Here is a 21,888-nt window from a genome sequence, read left to right on the forward strand (position 1 = left end):
CTCTAAGTCCTGCAAGTCTTTATTGTTGCCGAAACAAGGAGCATCCTCTTTTGTCATCAACATTTCCAGCTTTTCTGAACACAAAATGTTGAGTATTCATCATAAAATGGCAGAATTAAGCAATGCTGACTGTCTATAATGACCACAGAAAACGTTACACCGAGTTCTTTGACCGATTATCTACAAAATCCAGAAAAGAAACATTAGAACAACTGTGAAAAATGTAGATGAACAAAACACAAGAATCAGTGCTGGGCTGAGAGGGCGAACAAGGGAGCCAGAGGCAGGTGGAGTAAGCGACCATGAAATGGAAACAGAAAACAGAGCTTGGAGAGAAGGAGAGAGAGAGAATTTGAGTATAGACTGATATCTGCAGCGGCCCAGCTGCGAGGCTTAAGGAGCTTAGCCCTCCTGCCCGTCACAGCAGACTCCTCAAGAGCAGCGTTCACTGCCACTGAGCTACTGAGAGTAAAGTGAGCAAGAAGCGAGGAGAGGAGAGGTGAGGGTGGGAAGAGGTGGAGAAGATGATGCAGTGGGTTTAGAGCAAACCCACTCCATTTTAAACACCGAAGGAGAAAAACAAATGAGTTCTGAGTTGTTTTGCATTCAGCATAAGTCAATAAAGCTTAATTCAAACTTTGGTCTGGGGGCCATTTGTGGCCCTTGGACTGATTTCTCTGTGCCGCCCTCTACTGCAATTCAACAATGATACAGATTTGTTTATTAAACATTTTGTTTTTAATCAGGGTAAAATTATTACCAACACAGTTTCTTTACAGTGGAAAAATGCTATGAACAACACAAAATATTCATATTTTTACAATGAAACTTTTACAGCACATTTATCTACAGAGTTTTACTGAAAAGCCGACCTCTGCACCCAAATCGCCTTGTACTTGATTTATTAAATTTGGCTAAATGAAGCAAGTTCTTTGAAAGAAAAGTGACCCAAACCGCATTGATATACCAGAGATTAAATACGTTCAATTAAGTTTAAACAAAATTAGAAAACTACATGCATTTCTTTTAATGCAGCAAAGTCCTTTGGATCTGTGATGAATAACAAAAAAATAACAATAATGCTGTAATTTGTGATTTTTTAAATTCTTGGTCCATGAGTCCTTTTGACTTGATGATTTTTGCTTGTGTGACAAAAGTTTCTTTTGGAAACAATTATTGAAAGCCAGGCTGGATGATTTAGACAGAAAATAAACAAAAGTACTTTTCCATACTCTTGTTTTCTGTTTCCGTGGTGATATAAAGGGGCTTAGATGTATTGATTTACATCATCTAAGCATGCAATGTTTTGCTTTCTTTTCTATCTACAACAGGAAGTGTAAACCGACCAGCGCCGGTCCCTGCCTTCCTCAGGAACCCACCTGTCCTCCCGCCGCCTCTGGACATGAAGCCTTTCCTCCAGTTTCCCCTGGAGTCGCCTCATCCGGCCAGCATCGGCCTCTTCCACAACTTTAACGCCGTGAGTTCTCACACACCAGCATGTGGACACAGCGATGTGTCTTTGAATCACTACCATTTAGCTCAAAAGGCAAGAATGGACGAGAATTTAAAGTTTGGATGTTAATAAAAATGGACAGGAACAACTTCTGGTACTTTTAATCAAAATAGAAATTGCTTTAGCAATATTTATAGAGGAAAACACACAAATTGCTATTAGGAGACTATGAGATAAAACAATAAACCACCCAATTAACACTATGCTGCTGGTCGCCTACTACAAATAATTTGAGAATAATTTGAGTTTGTTTTATTAAAGGCTCAGTTCTCATCAGCTCTACTGCAGACTGAATGTAATCGTGTTTTTATGAAGAAAATCTGAACACCAGTTCAGAGACAAGCACAGAACAAGACAAGCATTTTAAAACCATTTATTCAGACTTTTTGTCCATAAGCAGTTTCGTTAAAACTTAAGAGCCCACTGCACTGAACCCCATTGAAAACCTCCTGGTTATTCCTCCAAATGTTGATTTCTGAGCTCTTCCTCAGTTAAAACTTTAGTTCTGTTGTTTCTAAATAAACATGAACTTGTTTTCTTTGCATTATTTGAGGTTTGAAAGCACTGCATTGTTTTAGTTGTTTTGACCAATTCTTGTTTTCTGAGCTACGTTTTTGCTAAGAAGTTCAGAGACATGCTGTCAGTAGTTCATAGAATAAAAGAGCAAAGTTCATTTTACTCAAACATCATATAAAAAGTGACATCAGAGAACTGATCATTTTAAGTGGTTTTCCAGAGCTGTAAAAAAGAGATACCAATAATGCAAACAAAACCCAGATGCTCTTGTTTAAATACCTGTTTAAATACCTGTTTAAATACGTCAAATCAAATTTGGTGTCAGTTTTGATATTTTGACTTATGGCTCTCCACCAGAGCGTCATTCCATTCATTAAAGGGAAGCAGAAACGCCTATCATGAATTTAAATGTTCATTTCACAGCACACACCTTTTCATTTGCTTTATTAAAAATTGTAATGCAAGCCTTAGATTTGGGAATGACATTAAGAGTTCAACATGTTGAAAAACCACTGGGAGATGCTAATTGTTGTAGCGCTAACTAAGTTCAAAATAACGCAACTTTCACTATTTTACGATTTTAAACACTCGAGGAATTAATTCACAAATAGAGATGGTGCATTACTATATCTACCTCTGGTTAAATGAGACACAAACCATCAGAAGCTACTAAATACCTGCAGCTTTCACTGTTTTATGTCCGTGGCAGCCATGCTGAACTCCAGGCTGCAAAGGTTCCCAGTAGGACAACCAGCAGCTTCTATGTTGTCAGCTCTACTATCGCGTTTCTGAGTCCAATGAGATGCACCATATATAGCTTTCATGCTGAGAATATTAGGTTGTACAGTTCAGATATCATGACAGTAAAGTTGGTCTCAGTGATAAAGTAAAGGTCTCTTTTTGAAGGAATGTGGCATTTTGGAGCATCTCCAGTTCAACATCTGAAACATTTAGAGTGAACTGGAGTTTTCTAGACTGAACAGAGGTTTTTTACAAAGTGTGGAGACAAAAAGGAGAATTATCCCTTCTTATTTTACATCAGCTTAGACTGCAGCATAAAGACCTGAATGAACTATTCTACATTGATCGAAGATTCTGTAAAACCTGAACCAGAGTACAATTCAGACAAAACCTGACTCTAGCATCATTTACGCCCTTCAACAATAACCTAAAAGAACATCCTCTGTTATTTCTGCAGCAAGTTGGAGGAAATGCTGATGTTATGGAAACATTAATTTGGTGTCTCTGATTTTCTGTGGTCATGTATTGACACAGAAATACTCAATAAATCTCTATGTTACTAACAGACATATGTTGAAATATATACATGTATAACAAGAAGTGAAGAATACTGGATTTTAGATGCCCGAGAAGACAACAATGAGGTTTATAGGTTTTAGGTTTATAATCCAGTCTAATAATTGATATTACCCAACTTTGTCACATATTTGGGCTGAAGAAATCCTTCCTGTCTTCAAGAGACTCAACGTAGACACAGCAGCTGAAAGCTCTCAGCTTCACATCATTATAGGCTGAACCAACGACGCCTTAGAAATACCATCTCACTCCTAGCAACCAAAAAGTCAGACTTAGAGAGATTTGCTGGCTGAGGTCACCTGACTTACACAGATCCCCAAAACACTAACTTGTAACTTTGCCAATGTTCCAGACTTTAGGTCATTTTTTTCATAAGCCATAATTAGACAAGTTTATGGACTAATATTAGTTCCTAGCCATGTGGTTCAATTCAGAGTATGAGATTCATGCTTCGGGCCCGCAGTAAAAGGCTCCCCAGAGACGCAGTAATTGCTTCAAGCATTCCCTTGTCCCTTTGCACTTAGGTTAAAATATGTACAGTGAGTCTGTCCCCGTCTGTTTGTGTCATTAACTCTTCACTTGCTCTGCAGGGCAAACGTCCTAGAGGTGGTTGCACAATTTACAGTTTAGTGCATTGTTTGTGTTTGTGTTTTATTTATACCAAGGCGGATTTTTCCCAGCGGGACAATAAAGCCCATCTTATCTTGTTGTACATTGTGTCATCTGAAATGATGGGGGTGACAGCTGTTTTTCTATTCAGCACAGCCGGTTTCAGCGTGATTGAAAAGAAGCACAGCCGAGTGGTTTGCTGCAATAAAATGAGTTACAGCTAATCAATCGAATAAGAGGCACAGGCTGTGTTCTCCGCAGTCAGCGTTTTCTGCGGCTCCTTTTCATTTCCAGATTGGGTTTCATGTGAAGGTCAAGCTGGTCGCAAACAGAGATGCATAAACACAATATCAGTGTTCTCATCTGCATGCACTCCGACAGAGCGACCCCTGCAAAGCTTTGTGATTCATCCTGCTTCGTTGACGACATTTAGGGTGACCACTAGCGTCAAAGTGCCTTAATTCAAGTCATTTTCTCTTTGTGCTGGGAAAATATGTAAAGTCTATGATTTTGCCGTCCTCAGCTACATATTTAAAACGTAACATCTAGCCTGAGGTTTGGCTTTAGAGGTTACAGAGAATACTTGGTGTTTGTATGGAGGCAAACGTAAAGTTTTTCTCTTCTTTTTGAAATCATTAGCTGGAAAGTCTGCAGTCTCAAAACAATTGTATCAAATTAACTTAAGACAAAAAAAACAATTTATTACAAATTTCATAAAAACGATTTACCAGTTTTATTGTTCATTAGGGCTGCAGCGATACACTAATCTCACGATACAAGTCGACATATGAAATTATGTTCACGATACGATATATATCACAATATTCAGCAAATTAAACAATTAGATACATTTTTAGGATTTTCTGAAAGATTTTAGAGGGACGGAGTGATTTTGGTGACATTTTGCGGCTGTTTCATAGACTTGGATTAAATTAATTGAACTGATGGTGTAATAAATGTTTTGTTCAAATGTTAATTGTGTGGTTTTGTGTATCTGATTATGCAGAAAAGGAACATTTTTGTCTTATTCACCTATATTTAATAATGTAACTTATCTATTACATTATTAAATTAATTGTAACTGTTTTGTTACATGTCATTTTTAATCTACATGTGCAACTGGGTAAAAAATGTCATGTGTGATAGTTGTCATTTAATTCATGTGGATTTGACATAAAACTGAAAATAGGACTTAATGTATCAATACTCGCAGATAAAAAATCGATACTTAAATATCAATAAATATCATAGAATCGATAAAATTACACAGGCCTACTGTTAATTATCAATTTTACGACACTTGCTCATGATCTTTAACATTAATGCACTGATCAATAAAGAATGTTTCTTAACTTCATATTTTCTGCTTGAATCATACCGTCGTTACTTTGACAGAATGTAATTTATTTTGATTTGTCTGTGATGTAGAAATAAACTTAAACTGTCATTAAAAAACACACAGATGAATGGAACTAAATACTCTTATTTTAGCTTCTTATAAAGGAGAAACTGACTTTATTATGTCATCCTCACAAAATGAGTTTCATTACTTCAATGAGAAAGCAACTAATCTCAAGATGACACAATAAAAATCTAATCCTAAACTGTGACATTTTTTGATGATCTCACAAACTGAATTACTCTAGAGTTTTTCCTAAAGAGATCAAAGAAGAGAATAAGGTAAAATGCCAGAAGTCAGGATCGTTACCTGAAGAGCAGACTGAAGATGACTAAATCTTTAATGCGCCAATGCAGTAAATGAGTTCAATCTTATTTAATTTAGGATTTACAACAATTAAAACTAAGTAATGTCAACCAATCCAAGCGCCTCATAGTGAAAAATGCGACACAAAGCGAACAGGACAGAGTGCAGGTGCAACAAAAGCTCCAGTGTATGAGAGAGTGAAAGAGGAGACAAGGAGTAGATAAAATAAGTTAATGAGGTCGTAACAGTGGGGACAGGTGCACAGATGGAAAACCTGACGAGAACAGGTGGCCAAAGAAGTGCAGCGAGGAGATGCAATGCGGGAAACATCAATCAGACTGTGGACAAAAGTAAGAAACAGAGTATGTGTGTCATTGTTCCGCGCTCGCAGCTACTAAACCTGAATTAAAAACATGAATGCAGCAGCAGTTTCTTAGAGTGAATTTGACTCTTTGGTGCAGATGGACATGGTTGCTTCGTCCCCACAGTGGAACAGGCAGCAGCCTGTTGTTTGGATAAACACTTGAACGAATAGTCTTGTAAAATTACTATTTATGGATGCTCAATGTTCAGTCTGATTGAGTTTGGCCCAGAGAAAAATGGCCAAAAACAGAGCAAACAGGTCTGCTCTGCATCCAGAACCAGAACCAAACACGGAGAAGCAGCATCCAGCTTCTCTGTGCCTCTAATCTGAAAGAAAGTTCCAGAAAACTGCAAAAATGTTTAAACACTGAATTCCTTTAAATCCTTTGTTTAGCCTTGCCTTTGATTAATAATAACTGGAACGTCAATAATTTTGTCTGTAGTAACTTCTCTCTATTTTCCTTTACTGTCCCACAGCATTGTTCTTATTTTTCCTTCTTATGTTTTTCTCCTGTGAATCACTTTGAGTTGCTGCTGAAATGTGCTACACGAATTAACAGCCTTCCATAAATAACACAACTACTTCTATAGATATCTTGAAGGTATCTGCAGTTTATTGAACCAACGTTCAGGATTTCAGACCAATTACAGAGCTCCTGAAACTGCCCGAGGCTCCATGGTGTAAACGATCTAATATAGCAACATGCATTCAGCGTGAGCCGGAGATGATAGGCTGAGTAAAACCTCAGTGTACTTTTGGCTGTTTAACCAAGGCAACACCCAGATCTGTGGTTGTTCAAACCCCACCAACAGGTCAGGGCGCTCAAACGAGTCGGCTGGAAAAGAATGGCAGGAAAACCCTTCAATGAAAATAACAGGCCACATGTATGCACTTCATTTAGAAATGACTGGGTTAGACACTTTAATTTTAGGTTATAGCACAATGTTTTAAATATGGAATGTATTAAAAAAACGTGCATGTCTTTACATTTTCTGTGGGTGTTTTCTTCATTCCACTGTTACTTTTTTTTGCACTTTTTATCCACTTTTCTCATAATTTCAGTCACAAAGGTGCATTTTATTTTGAATATATTTTTTTTTTACAAAAATTCACACGTGTTGTGTGCTCTATTTGTATCTTTGTATTTTTATGATGCAAAGCACTTTGAAATGCTTCCTTGCTGAAATTTGCTATACAAATAAAATGAGTTTTTGACAAAAAAAAAGAAAACTAAATGTTTGGTACATGAATCAATATCACCAAGAACTGTTGGGGTTGTAATCAGGGCTCTCTGACTGATGTGAATGAAAAAGATTGCTGACGTTAAATCCCTGATCGATCTCCAGCTCTCTGTTAGACCTGCTTTCCTCCTCTGCTGCAGCTTCCCCTGTCGTTCACCTTCACTCTTTCAACTCCTGTCCACATTTCCTCAGTGGAAGCTTTATGTGCTCTAAAGGAGGGATGAACGACGCCGTCTGAATTTGCCGTGTGCTGCTGAATGTTTGATGCGACCTCTGACTCGTCTCTCCTCAGATGGACCCGGTCCAGAAGGCTGTGATGACGCACACCTTCGGGCCGCCTATTGTGAAAACAAAGAGGCCGATAATCTCCTGCAACGTTTGTCAAATACGCTTCAACTCAGAGGTATGAAAGCTTGCACTGTCCGCAGAGCCTTACAGAAGTATTCACACTCTTTAAGCATTTCTAACTTTGTCACAATAAAATCACAAACCTATGTTTAGTAATGATTTTATCTGATAGACCAAGCCAAAGTAGTGGATCATTTTTGGTTATCTTGTATGTAAAAGAAAAAGTGTGAAATGTATTTTCACTCAGGCGCTCCTCGGTAAACAAAAAAAAACAACAAAAAAACTGCAAAACTTTTGACTGCGTCTCTACCACATCTAGGAACTGAAACTTTAATCCACTCTCATTTGCAAAATAGCTGAAGCTACATTTGATTGGATTCCCTTAAATTCAACTCTTGCCTGTATTGGATTTAGTTCTGGACTTTGATGAAAACTTTCCCATTAGAGCTCTGGCTATGTGTTCAGCATTCTTGCTATGCTGGAAGGTTTTTTGTAGATTTTAATAACTTTATTTCAGAGGTTTGTTGAAGAAAAGCATTCTCACACCATTGTCCTCCATGTTTTCCCTCATGAGTTGTTGGATGACTAGGATTCATTGTGACATAAACAGTATTTTGCTGAATGTTACGTTTTAATGAGGCCCCTAAAAACCATGCAAAACGGCAATAAAAACTTAATTTAAAAGTTGTTTTTTCCACTATTGAGGCTATATTTATTTGTGTGAGGTGATGCTTTTTTTTGTTTTTGCTTTTGCTCACCAAATGCTTGGCTGACTTCAGATATCTGAGGATGTCAGGCTGAGAGTTTGGAATAATTAATAATATCCAGATGGCATTGCTGCTTGAAAAAGAGAAGTTGTTTTCAAAATAAATATTACGTCACATTTGTAAATGGCTGAAAATCATAATTAAAACAATCTCACAGAAGTGCTGAAATCATTTGCATTTAGAGAAAACAAGATGATAAGAGTTTATCCTGTATGAAACGATGATTCAAAGCATTCAGTTTAATTTTTAGTAGTCAGGATGTTTATTTTTTGAAAACGGTCAGCCGTACTTGAAGGAAGAAGAGTTGCTGAACATCCACCGGTGGACCATCATGTACCGATATTTTTCCAAATCCTCTTAGGGTCACTGCCCCAGAGCTTCATTTATTTAAACGTTGACCTAACGCATAAATTCTCAGAATCCTGTGTAGGCCGCTGACTGACAGCACAGCCGGGGAAAGTGAAAAGTCTTTCTCGGTTCTAATTTTAGCTTGTTGCGTTGGGGACAGAAATCCCTGCTTGCTTAACTTGCGCCAGCGTCTGGGGGAGCCTTTCCTTTGGCCGACAAGTGGCATCAGCATGTAATGTGGAGAGAGATAAAGTCAGGCAAACAAGTTTTACATATTTCAGAGGCTCTACATTAGAATACCTCCAGTGGCTCTTGACTTCAGCAATATTTCCTAAAGAGTTCATTGCAACCGTGTGAATATGACAGTACTTGTTTGTGGGGCGTTATGATGGGATTTTAATGGACTGTAAGATGTTTGAGGGTTGGTGTGAAGCAGGAGGAGGAACCGCAGCTCGTCCTCCAGGTCACCCCGGTGCTGATCAGGCACGTTTTCTGCCTTTCAGTTTTGACAGGCAGGGCTTTGCTAACACGGGGCAGAGGCACTGAAACTAAAGAGGCCTGAAGTCATGAAACTTTAGATGAAAGATCCGAGTGTCCCCATTAAGGAGGCAGCAGCGTTAACCGAAGATGAAAAGCAAATAACTCGTAACGCAAGGCTCCAAAACCTACTGCTTGACATGACTGACATGAGCTGAGTCCACTGGACTGTTTATAGAGAGTAGCGTTAGTGGTCACACGTAAACAGGGGAAGCTTCGTGTTCTTCACCGCACTTCTTTACATGACGAAAACTGATTTTGTAAAAACAAATTCCTGATTAGCACAGAACTTTTGATCAAGGTGACAATGTTACTTTCAGAAGACAGTACTGTAATTTAGCATGTTCTAAAGATTTGAATGTGACAGTATCTTTAAAGGGGGCCTGTGACATTTTGCGTGTTTTTATACTTTCGATTGGGTCTCGACTGCTTCTAAAAACAACCCAAGTGCTTAAAATCAACTCTCAGTAATTTTTAGGCTATAGGTTATATCTGGAAAAATTTTCCTTTTCAAAAACGTCCCTGTTGTCAAGTAACAATCGACAGGCACTGTGCCGTTACCTAGCAACCCAAACTGAGCTCCAGGACATTTGATCAGCTGGTTTTATCTCTGTACAATGGCTGTTGGAAAAGACAAGTGTTTTGTTGGTGACCTGCCATCCAGATACATGACTGCATTCATGCTGGTTGTGCAGGAGGCTCTACTTCTGCTTTTCTAAGATGTACGGTTGTTTAACTGTGCATCTAATTGCAACTATTTTCATGTTGTGAGTGTAAACGTTGAGTTGGGGGTGTGGCCAGCTGCAACTTATTTTGATTTAAAGTAATAAGAGGTCCCAAAGCATTTCATTATGAAATTTCACATCTATGAATGTGCAAAAAATGTGATGAACATGATTTGTTCAGCCCTGATATCTGATATATCCTGTTCAAGGAAGCATAACAAATAACTTTTAAGACTATGAGGGGATAGTTCCGATTTTCTAAAATGAGGTTCTGTTAAGAGCTTCTAAGCAGTAAGTATCTTACCTGCAGTAACTCTTTTAGGGTCTTTACTTAGCATAGATATAGATTTGTTGGCGCCAAATGCAGAAGCATGCAGCTAGTCTGATTGGGGCCAAGACCAAAGTAGACTGATTGGTCTTAATACAACTCCAGTTTTAAGAACAACATGGTGGTTTATCTAAACCTTATTTGTGAAACCATGATCACATTTGTATTTGGGGATTCCCAGTCTGGCGAAGCCAATAGGACAAAAGAAGCAAAGACGCCATTAAAAGATCACAAAAACAGATTCCCTCAACACCTTGGCTGAAAAGCAAAACATTTTAATCATCATAACGGAGAGTTAGTTTTTTGTTCTCCATGTCAATGGTTCTTTAAAAAAAATACCACTAGAAGTAAGGTCAATGCTCTTCTGTCTTTGACAACTACGGCTTTAAGAGATGGAAACATCTTGTATTTATTATTTGTTACAGTAACCTTTAACCTCAGCATGAACAGGAATCAAACAAACACCTAATATACAGCTTTGGCTGAAAATAGGATTCTTTTCTTGGGGTCAAGTGTGAAGAATTTGTCCTCTAAACTAAGTTGTGTGTAAAAGAGAGCGAGTCATTTGAAGCTTAGCCCTGTTCTCTCCTTAAGGAGGCATCAATTATGTGTCCCTCTTGTGCAGACCTGCATGTCCCCACATAATCTACAAGAGTCTGGTGTTCTTGACAGGAGAGTACTTTTATTCACACCAGCCTGTTTATGTTTACATTCTTATCCATTGAGTTCACTTAGTACTCATGTATAAAACAGATCCTTGTGGGGGCTTCTTGATGGCCGCGTGTGAAGTCTTAAACTGAAGCACCTGTTCGTCCGCGCCGCTCTCGTAACGCTGCGTGCAGCGTCTGCTCTGCTGCAGCTCTACAGCTCCTTCCACAGAAACCTGAGACACTGGGAACTTAAAGCACTGTGGACATTCTTTAATAATGAACGGACGCTCTGCTTTCAGTGCAGTTCTTGGCTTACTCACCGTAGTGGGTGTTTGCAGCAGTTTAAAAGCAGACACGCGCCTTATTTTTCGTCATGGCGTTAAATATTCAATACAAAACATGGAGATATTTTTGAGCTTGAAACATAAATAAATAACCAGAACTCACTTGGATGCTTAGGGCATAATTTAGTTTAAAACCCACTTTTCTTCTGACACAGAATGAGTCACACCAGGAAGGCACGATGATGTTAACACTGCGTCACTAAAGACTGGTACCGCAAACAGATAACTGATTGTATTCTAGACCTAAAAGTTTTTTTTTAAATGGGAATACATAAAATTGATGCATGTCTGTTTATTTTTGGTACAGAAAAAGGATATCGGAGGCATTTTTGCAGCATTTTTGCTCCTCAATAGATATTTTGGATTTAAGTGTAGCAAAAAAACTAAAGTAATAGTTTGTGCTGTGGCTACTACAGGTCGAGCAGGAAGTGACAAAACCTGTTGTTTATAAAGTATAAACTCAATGAGATAAGAAAATGCTTTACTGTTTTGTTTGTCAGTACAAAACAGCTGCTGATAAACGCAGACCGCCTTATTAAACCAATCGATATCCAATCTCTCTAAATGCAACTATTACCTGCAGTTATATCTCACTTCATCTTTGTGTTTTTCTTAAGTGATAGAGAGAATATCAGACAATGCAGTCAAAACATTTCCCCTTCTCATCTGTCTACCATGTGCAGCACCATCATTCCCACTTTCATGCAGCAGTAGCTTGAAATGACAAGTTACAGTAAAAAACCAACAAACAAAAACACCTGTTGGACTTGGAGTGGTGTGACAGAAAATGTCCTAGGAATTGGCAATCCTGACAGCTGGAAATAAACCCTGATGAGTAAAACTTGGACTGATTAGCCCCTCGGTTAAGGTGAACCAGCCGGACTGCCTTTAGACGAAACATGCAGCTCAGTCCTTAGCACAAGTTACAACACCTACCAGAATGCTGCCAGACTTTTATTATTTTAAATTAGCTTTTGTCACAAGGGGTCAGTCAGACGGAGCTCTGTTAAATCAGCAGGGTGCTGGTTTGATAGATCTCCAAGCGACCACTATGTTTCCTTTTTGATCACTGTGAATATACACCCGAATATGAGGTTTCAAACATAACATCACTGCTCCTCATCAACGTGGCTCCCTTGTGCTTATGACTAAATTCATCAAAACTAATATAGATATTAGAAGAGACATTGCTGAGCAGCAGAAAAACAAAACTTGCACAATTAGTGATGCCTGATCCTTGTGTTGATGTATAACAGAAGTATTGCCTGCAGAGTGAAAGAGGTCAATTGCCTAAGCGAGGCATTTGAGAGGCAGGTGCTTTACCCGCATGTGTTGTAATTATAACACTGCAATTCATTGCAGGCCACAGAGGACAGATTAGCCTGCTAGTGTTGAGCTCAGCTCTGCTGCAAGGTTGACGTCACAGTGTGCTGCATTAGCCATCGTCACCGCGCCATGCCGGACTCCTCTCGCTCACCCCTTCCTCTCTCTCTCTCTCTTTCTTCCCGGTCTGCTCCATGTTTCACTGCCTGTTTGATAATGTTTTAATTTCCCTCATCAGTTTTCGTCTTACTGCCTCTCCCTTTGTCAGGGTCCGCATTGTGCACCGTCTCCTTCTCTCCAGCTTCTTCCCACCCCCTCTTCCTGTCGCTGCTGCTCGTCTTCAGCGCAGTAGATTTGGCTCCTCAGCCCGCTCTATCTGCTTTCTGTGCCTTTGTCGCTTTGGAGATAAAACATCAAAGCACATCCTGCTTAGCAAGAAGAAGGATTTTAGTAACATTTTCTCGCTCTCATTTTCTCCTTAAATCCCTTTTCTTGTTCCTCGGTCGTTTAAATATTCCTTTGCGTGGCTCTGTCTGGCTTGTGACTATACGCTGGGGAAAGAATTTTATATTTTGTCCCCTTTAGATTTTATTAACATCGTCACTGAGGACATCAGTTGATCATGTGGCATCTAATTTCTAACTCTGGAAATGTATGATTTCATTAACCTGCAAATGAAGGCCATCAGTAAGAGCCGGACGGAATCCACCATCTTCAAAAACAAATTATTTACGCGTGCAAACATCCTCATATTGTTTCCTGCTTGAATTTGACTCATTTGTGGAAATAAAATCTGGTGTTGTTGTACAGCTCGACTTTACCTCATGCCCATTCAGCTCTCCATGCAACAATTAATGGCCTTGTTCACAAATTAAAACGTGCTTTTCAGTGCTGGATAACTCAGTACTTACTGAAAACCTCTAAAACTGATTTGCAAAAGTTTTCAACAACACAATTTATCTGAAGCACAGTGAATACTCAAGCATTTTACCAAGTTTAAGGTTAGATATTTTAGAAATGTAATTAAATTTGACTCACTTGTAATTTCTCATCAACAAAAACATAAGAAAAGAAGCTTTTAATTTATCGGCCAAGGTTTTATTCGCCATCAAAAATGGTTGCTTGAGCAAGGCTCAGTATTTTTGTTTTCTCCTTTCACTTGAGGATGAGAGCTAAACTAGTTTCTTCATACGTTGTATGATATATGTGGAAGGACAATAATGTGCTTTTCAATCTTTTTTTCCAGTCACTAAAGGTCATTAAAGATTCATGGTGTGTGAGTGAGCTCCAGTGCTGTTATGCCACCTAAAGAGCTGATTCAGATTCAGCAGCTTCACCTGTCCTCTCTGTGGCCGTGAACTGTCTGAGTAAGCAGATCACGCTGGGATGAAGCGAATTTCGTTCCCAAATCAGACAGTGGCGCACAGGCTGAGTTAGGCTGAAACAACGCAGAGGAGAAGCAGGATGAGACTAAAATTATGGAATAATATTATGTCATGAGAATTAGAAGGAGACCTTTTCAATTGGTCTGACCGCAGCTGATTATTGTCTTGGTCTGAAAATCTGTTTAAATATGGATGAGCAGAAGTCCAACTTGCTGGAATTTGATTAATTCATTATTTCAAAGTCCTGTGAACAGTGAACTGAATCTGTTCAGTAAGTGTCAGGATCATATTTTGCCCTAATAATTGTACATTGGTGGATAACGGTGGCTTCACGTTAAGGAAAAAATATGCACACCTGGCTGCAGAAAGTGAACTAACACAAAAAAAAAAAATGGAACACTACAAATGCAGGAGAAAAGGAATATTGTATATTTTCTCCTCTGTAGCTTTTGCATGTCGAGTCGCAGGCCTTCGTGGGTTTGGCTAATTGCAGGGCTTCAGCGAACAGAAGCTGGGGGAGTAGAGTTACTCTAGCAGAGCTATATCTGCCGATCTGTCATCGCCAATCAGGATGAGGGCTACACTGGTAGCCATCACTGGTAGTTAATACCTCAGACTTACGGAGGCATCTTGGACACGTCCCAGATGTCCTCCTTGCTTAGAGTCCCCAACACCTTTGACGTGCTTTATTTGGGTCCCTGAGCTGTGTAATGGATATAATAGGAAACAAGTATAACTGTATGTGTTGTCAGGCAGAAAGGGAGTATGTGTGATTCTGCTGTGTGACAGAGCTAAGATTTAAGTCGGCACAAAATAAGACTTACTTGAAACTCACCAAACAGTAATGATTTGTGGTGTGACTAAAAACTCACTAAAAGTTTCTTAGACTTTAGTGACTTCCATCGATTCACGTTGTCAGGCCAGAACAGATCGCCATTCACACCAGGCAGACGAACACAATCACGAAACCAGAGACGCTCTAATTTTAACCAGAAACTGTTTTACTGTGAGGAAAGGCTGCTAACCGCAGCACGACTGTGAGGCGCTACGGAAACCACAACTTCAACTTATCTGCCACAACAAATACATTTTCTTAGCCACTAACGCGCTATCATGAAAGGACATGGCTGAAAGTAAAGCTAGTCACATACTCTTGAACTTCTTGACATTTTTTCAGGTTACAACCACAAACATAAATGTATCAAATATGTACCATGTTGGAAAAATGTTTATTTGATTATGTTGGTTTGGTTTATCTGTTTTTTGACCTTGTTCTTCTAAATTTAGTCTATTTTCAGAATAATGTTACATGTTGATGGTTGATGTGAAACTTGCACATTGCAGCATTTACAGTATGTAGAAAGAATAAGTTCCTGTTTCAGACCAGGACTGTCTGCAAAAACATCCACCTTTCATCCATGCAACAAGCGTAGGAAAAATATTTTGGAAATATATTTAAGATTTGTTCCTTTGTCAGAAAATGCTATAGTTGCAGCCAGTGGTATTTCTAAAAGTATTTATTCAGGTTTGCTGAATACAGATACAGACTCTGAGTTTGTCTTTATAAGACCTGTTGAAAACAATAATGTTTCTTTTTTAGCGTAATATTTATGCACTACCTTGTATTGTTTTCTTACATAAACTCCCGTCAAATTACACTAAAGCTTGTGAAAATAATGAGGATTATTTTGAAAAAGTGTAAGCACTACGAAAACTTTACTTTCCAGAACATTGAATTGAAAGAATGTGAGCTTTATGTAAACGTGTTGCTGTATGAAACAAACAAATAAATCATTTAGGACAAAAAACAGTTTCCACATCACAAACTTTCATATTTCCACCAGTTCTTTTTTTTTTTTACTCTTTAGCTTGAACATCTTTTGCATTGGCAGTCGGATGCCGACTGCTGCTGGCAGAACCCATTTTAGATAATCTCTGCACTCAATAATCATCATCAGCTCACCACTGTGGTTTGGTGGCAAAGGAGGACATAAAAATGCAGAAGCTAATCCTCACTGACAGCCTCATCAGCACATCATGCCAGCTTCGGCTGCGCCGTCACCAGAGAGACGCTCAAACCGAGGAACAACTCGGCGCCTGCAGTGGACAAAAACAGGGTTCACAGGAGGTCACAATGAAAAATCAGATTTTCTTCCCCCTGTTGTTTAAATGCATCAAACTCCCACCATTTTCAGTGTACGAAAGCATCAACCCACAGCAGGCACTTTGATGCACTTTGCTGAGTTTGATAAAACTTTGATAAAGGTTACGGACAAAGACTGTGAACCATAAAACAGAATAGTCTTTTTATTCCTTCCTTTGCTCTTTTTAGTAAGAGTATCTAGAAGAACTGGTTTTGATCGGTGCATCTTTAGTTGGGGAACAGAAACACTTTGATTAGCAGAAGACGATTAGATTTCCATGTTTTAATCTGTTTTAAAATCAAATGTTTGCATCAAATCTTCACATCTCCACAATGTTGCAGTTTTATTTCTGATCTCTTGATTTTCCTTTTGTTTCTGCCTCCAGTTTTTCAGCCAATCTGTTTTTTTTGCAGACATATTGCATTATCTCTACAGCCATGCAGAGATTATTTTGTTTTGTTTGTTTTGATTTCTCATTTTCCACAGTTCTCTGTTTCTGAGTTTTGTTCTGTACCGTCTTGACTGAAACTGAACTGTTTTTTTGGACCGGATTGTTTCTGGTGGTTCCTCTCCTTGTTCCTTCATGAGATCTTTTTCTAAACTAAAGATTTTAAATTTTACTTGCATTTTATGAAGACCACATATTTCTGTCTGTTTTTGAGCCATTTGTTTAGGTGTATCATAGTAGTATGACTGAAAGTCTTGGTGGTTTTTACAACCATACCTTCTGACTGAGGCGTAATCCAGTTAAATCTGAGTGTCTGGTTAATATTGATGTCAAAAAAAGAAGCTAAAAAATATTTCAAATACATAATGCAATAATGCCATGTATATATATATTTAAACAGAGTCAAGCAGAGGCGCACTATAAAGGAAACCGCCACGCTCGAAGGGTGAAGGGCATTGAGACGTCAAAGACATCGCGTCTCCAAGACGGAGACAAACCTCAGCCTCCATCCTCGCCCTCCCCGCCCGGCCTCACGCCGTCCAGCCCGACGTCTGACCCCAACCCCAACAAGCAGGGTGAGACTGTCACGTAAATCATGGAAGCTGATGGAAAAATTGGTCAAAAATCAAATAATCTGTTGAACAAAGTGAATATTTATGTCACTTATTTTAAAAATTCAGCTCAGTGGCTGCTAGTTTTACAAATAATTTATGTTATTTGTGCTATTTTTACCTGCACACCTGCTATAGAAATGTTTGGTTACACAATGAGTCCTGGAAACGAACCCCGCCAAGCTCCATCATGTAAACATGTCCTGTCACAGTGGGCTGGTCAGACCTGCTGTTTGCACATCCAGCTGGAGTCTCACTGCCGTCTATTTGACCTCAGGGAAACAGCAAGCGCAGCACTACTGCTGGAGGCATTGCATGGGATGTTTTTTTAGACTTTTATATCACGTCTGGATCATCGCCGTATGACTCATGCTTGGTTTTGCGATAAATAATTCATTGACTAGAAATATTTCTGCTGCTTACAGATGATCCTCAGGCCTGCCCCAGCCGAAAAGACTCACCCTTGACCCCTAGCCACCTCCCGACAACTCAGATGAACTCGGCAGACGCAGAGTCGTCTGTCGGCACACCTCTGCCGTCCTCTCCCTCCTCCTCGGCAGCCCTCAGCGGCTCCTCTGGGGACCCGGCGGCGGCTGCTCTACCTGACACCCCCTCCCCGGCACCGAGCCCGACTTCAGGAGAGTCAGAGGAAGAAAAAGCCAAAAAGCTGCTATACTGCTCTCTCTGCAAAGTAGCTGTTAATTCCCTTTCACAGCTGGAGGCGCATAACAAAGGTTGGTCCAATCTGCAGAAGCTTGACTAGATCACAGAGACAACTGTGGGAACTTAACCTCTTCAAAATGCAAGTTCAGAGCTCTTAGAAGAAAATGGAAAACTGATAAAAGTGTTTCTGTGCCTCTTGATGTGAAATTCTGAAATGAATAAAAATCCCACAACACACTGAATAAATAAGATGAGTCCTAATGAGGCTCAGTTCAAGCAAAACCTGCCTTTTTGGAAAAAAAAAAAAAAATCACGTATTAAACATACTTTTCATCGATCCTACATTTATGTATTAAAGCTGCAGTGTGTAAAATTTTACAAAGGTTTTTAAAACTGTCGCCGCATCGAGATATTATGAGACAATCGGTGAAAAAATCAAGTTCCTACTCATCCTCTTCCTCACAGAGCTACTATTGCCATCTGAAGAAATGCACAGCTCCCGGTCAAAACCAGCCAACCAGAGACATGAAGACGGTCTCAGTTCTGTCAATCAATCTCATGTACTCGCTGCTAAATGTGCTAATGGCGGAGAAACAGTTTACCGTTCCAGAAAACCATTTATCCGCTGTCATTCCTGGTAGGCAATGTTGTGGTGAATCAGCTGTAGCTACGCAAAGACAAGGGGGGCGGGGTGAGCACAAGAGTGATTGACAGCACTAAGACCCTCCTCCTGGCTGTGATTTGTTGTTTCTGAGTGAGTATTTCTGTAGTCAGTGATGGGAGGTCTGGGAGAAGGAACTCCGTTTTTTCACAAATTACTGTTACGACATTATGATCAATTAAAATAAAAATATGAAAAACATTTTTTACTAAAGTTACAAACTGCAGTTTTAGAAATATATTCCCATTAGTCTGATGTAATGTCATATTTTCATTGGGTATGTAAAGTGTGCAACATCTGCAAACGCACAGCAAACAGCAGAATGTGCTGCAAACACGTGGATGATGCAAAACACAAAACCACAAAGCAACAGAAAAACGCAGCACACAAGCAGAGGAGACAGAAGCAAAAACCTACAATGAAAACAAACACAAATAAAAATGCTGCTTCAGGTCTGGAGTCCTTCGGTTTTGTGGAGTTTGCAGGATTTCATACCTACTGTTGTTTTTACTAATTGCGGCGTTTCTGCTCTTCTTATTTCATGTGTTGCAACATTTTGTTTGTGATTGCATCGTTTTTTGTTTGCAGCGTTTTCCTGCTGCATTTGTTTTTGCACCATTCATGTGTTTGCAGCTCATTTTGCCTTCTGCTTTGCACTTACACCTGTTCGCAGTGGGTTTCACTTTGTGCTGCACGTCGGCCACTGTAGCTGAAAGCAGAAAATCATCACAATTAACAGAAACAAAGGCTTGAAAACTTGAGTTTATGTGTTTATCTATATAAAAGTATTTCATTTAGTGAATTTTCTTTTGGGAATAAAGTTCATCTTTCAGTAATATTCTGCTTTATTGAACATTAAACTTTAAAACTAAACTCACTCGCTTCGTGTATTCAGACAAACAATCTCACATCTAAAACCCGACTCCTCCGTCCTCTGTAGTTTCATTCATTTCAGCTGAAACCCTCGAGGTTTCCTCAGCTATAATAGAAACAATTTAACGTCGTACCACTTCAAGGGCTTTTAAATCTCATGAGTTTAAGAAATTATTGCAGGAGTCAAAACTGTAATGTTCCATTATAAATGGAGAGCTAGGACAAGTGGTGTGGAGCACAAAATACAGTGTCTGCTTGCAGCTTTTACTATTAATTTAAATTTAGCTTCTCTCATATAATTTCTCTAAAGAAACAATCTGTGTACAAACATGTACACAGATTGTTTCACAATAGAAAAGTGAAACAATTTTTCTCTATAAGTATTTCACACTCTTCTTCAAAGTTATTGGCACTCTTGACGAAGAGAAAGTCAAAAGAAAATGAGTCACAAACCAAACAGTCAAAAAGCAAAAAATCTATTTCCTCAGATTCATTGTATAGATATTATTGGGGTAAAAACAGCTGTAGCTCCAGACATGTTTGTGTTTTTCCCCTCACTGAATAAATGTACAAAGTATATCCTGGAAATTTCTAGCTATTTTAGTGAAATTAAAGATAAAATTACTGTAAGAATTTAGCAGAAAATAGCAATGACGTTTTAAGAAATGATCACGTCTCTGAGATTGTTATACAAAACAAGATCACTCTAAAATTAAATTATGTTGCTGTAAGCAGTGCTTCGTATAAACTTTCAGCCAAATGATCTCTTCTTCTGCTGTCCCCAGGAACCAAACACAAAACTATCCTGGAGGCTCGAAGTGGACTGGGACCCATCAAAGCGTACCCTCGCCTGGGTCCCAAACCCAGCCCTGAGCAGGGAGGGGAGCTCTCCTCCGACCCAAACACTCAGGAACGCACCTTCCACTGTGAGATATGCAACGTCAGAGTCAACTCTGAGCTGCAGCTCAAACAGGTAAAAACACTCAAAACGAAGAGCTCATGATGAGAGACGGCTTCGTAAAAACGTATCGTTTGGTCGTTGGTGTTGCAGCATATATCGAGCAGAAGACATCGGGATGGAGTTGCGGGTAAACCTAATCCTCTTCTCAGTCGACACAAGAAGCGCACAGACTTTATGGTAAACATTTATGTTGCCTTATAATGTTCCGGGGTTTATTTTCAAACGTATTTAATGCGACATCCTCCTTTTTTCTGAACTTTCTCAAAGGAACTTCCAAAAACTCTGGGGCCTGGACTTTTACCCAGTCCTCTGGCTGTCGCCGCAGCGATGGCGGCAGCAGCGTCGTCGAACCAACTGGCCCTGAGGCCTCCTGGGCCGACCTCCCACCCTCACCCACACCTGCTACAGGGAACGCCCCTCAGCCTGCTGAGGCCGGCCCCGGGGCCCATCCGCACCACACACGGGCCCATCCTCTTCACTCCATACTAACGGTGACGGAATGGAGAAGAATCAGGAAGAAGCACACTGTGAACTGGAGGCAACCATGTGCCATCTAGAGCCAAACTGGCTGGTCTGGCTGCACATTTTATTTTATTTATAGAAGATATAAATACTACTCCTCATTGTGTTGAGATGTTTCCATCCATCCTTCATCGCCTGAGTGTCGGCTGGTGATCAAAATCTACGATCTGATCATTTGAAGAGGACGTCTTCGAGTCTGCAGCTAGATGTCTTCAACTCAAGTGTCCAAAAATTCATTCATTCTTCTTGACGTTTCTGAAGCGTTTCACTGGGATGTTATGTGACGGACCAACACAACGTTCACAAAATAACACAAAAGAAGAAATCTGAAAACGGTAGTGGTCATTTGTTTCCGGCCCCTCAAAGTGAAAATTTCTAGAACCACATTCTGTTGCTGTCTTTCTATCGACTTTGTAAATCAAAAAACACATTATTGCTCATTCATGTAGAGCCTAATCTGAGTCAGACTGGAGCAGCTGCACGCGTCTCACTGGAGAAACTAAACCTGAGTCGGTCGGATTTAGTTCTGGACTTTGCACCATCACTACTGGTAATTTTGGTATCAATCTGATACTAGGTAAATACAGGACCGGTATCGCTGATACAAATACCGATATTAATTATTTAAGTATGACAACATCAAACTTTTGTGGTTTTTCCATTGAATTATTTTGTTAATTCAAAACAAACAATTCTAGGACAGAATTTGAATAATCTGAAAAATAACCACTTTTGTGTTGGTCTGCCACTTATAATCCCAAGAAGAAAAAAAACCCCAAAATGTTCAAAGAAGTTCAAGAAGTATTAATATTTTTGAGGCACTATGATCCCATGTGGCGGACTTCAAACCCTACCTCTCTTTTGTTTATTATGTTCATCTCTCTGCATTACAGTTTTACAGCAATTATATGATAAAAACACAGAACTAAATGTAGTAGATGCGTCTGAAGTTAGCTGGACTCATGCCATTAGCTGTCATCGTAGA

General features: G+C 39.4%; 1 protein-coding gene across 1 annotated transcript in view; it reads left to right on the forward strand.

Moving 5' to 3' along the window:
• LOC103465378 (zinc finger protein 385A-like) overlaps positions 1-20,981 on the forward strand; it is a 39,976-nt gene extending 18,995 nt beyond the window's left edge. Inside the window, exons 2-8 of the mRNA XM_008410136.2 lie at positions 1,332-1,477; positions 7,558-7,668; positions 17,013-17,187; positions 17,649-17,957; positions 20,206-20,393; positions 20,472-20,558; positions 20,649-20,981. Of these exons, the coding sequence (XP_008408358.1) occupies positions 1,332-1,477; positions 7,558-7,668; positions 17,013-17,187; positions 17,649-17,957; positions 20,206-20,393; positions 20,472-20,558; positions 20,649-20,870 (1,238 nt within the window). The 3' untranslated portion in view covers positions 20,871-20,981. The remainder of the gene's footprint in view (positions 1-1,331; positions 1,478-7,557; positions 7,669-17,012; positions 17,188-17,648; positions 17,958-20,205; positions 20,394-20,471; positions 20,559-20,648) is intronic.
• Positions 20,982-21,888: the final 907 nt, after the last annotated feature.

The sequence above is a fragment of the Poecilia reticulata genome, linkage group LG5, assembly GCF_000633615.1.
Source record: "Poecilia reticulata strain Guanapo linkage group LG5, Guppy_female_1.0+MT, whole genome shotgun sequence".
Lineage (NCBI taxonomy): Eukaryota > Metazoa > Chordata > Actinopteri > Cyprinodontiformes > Poeciliidae > Poecilia > Poecilia reticulata.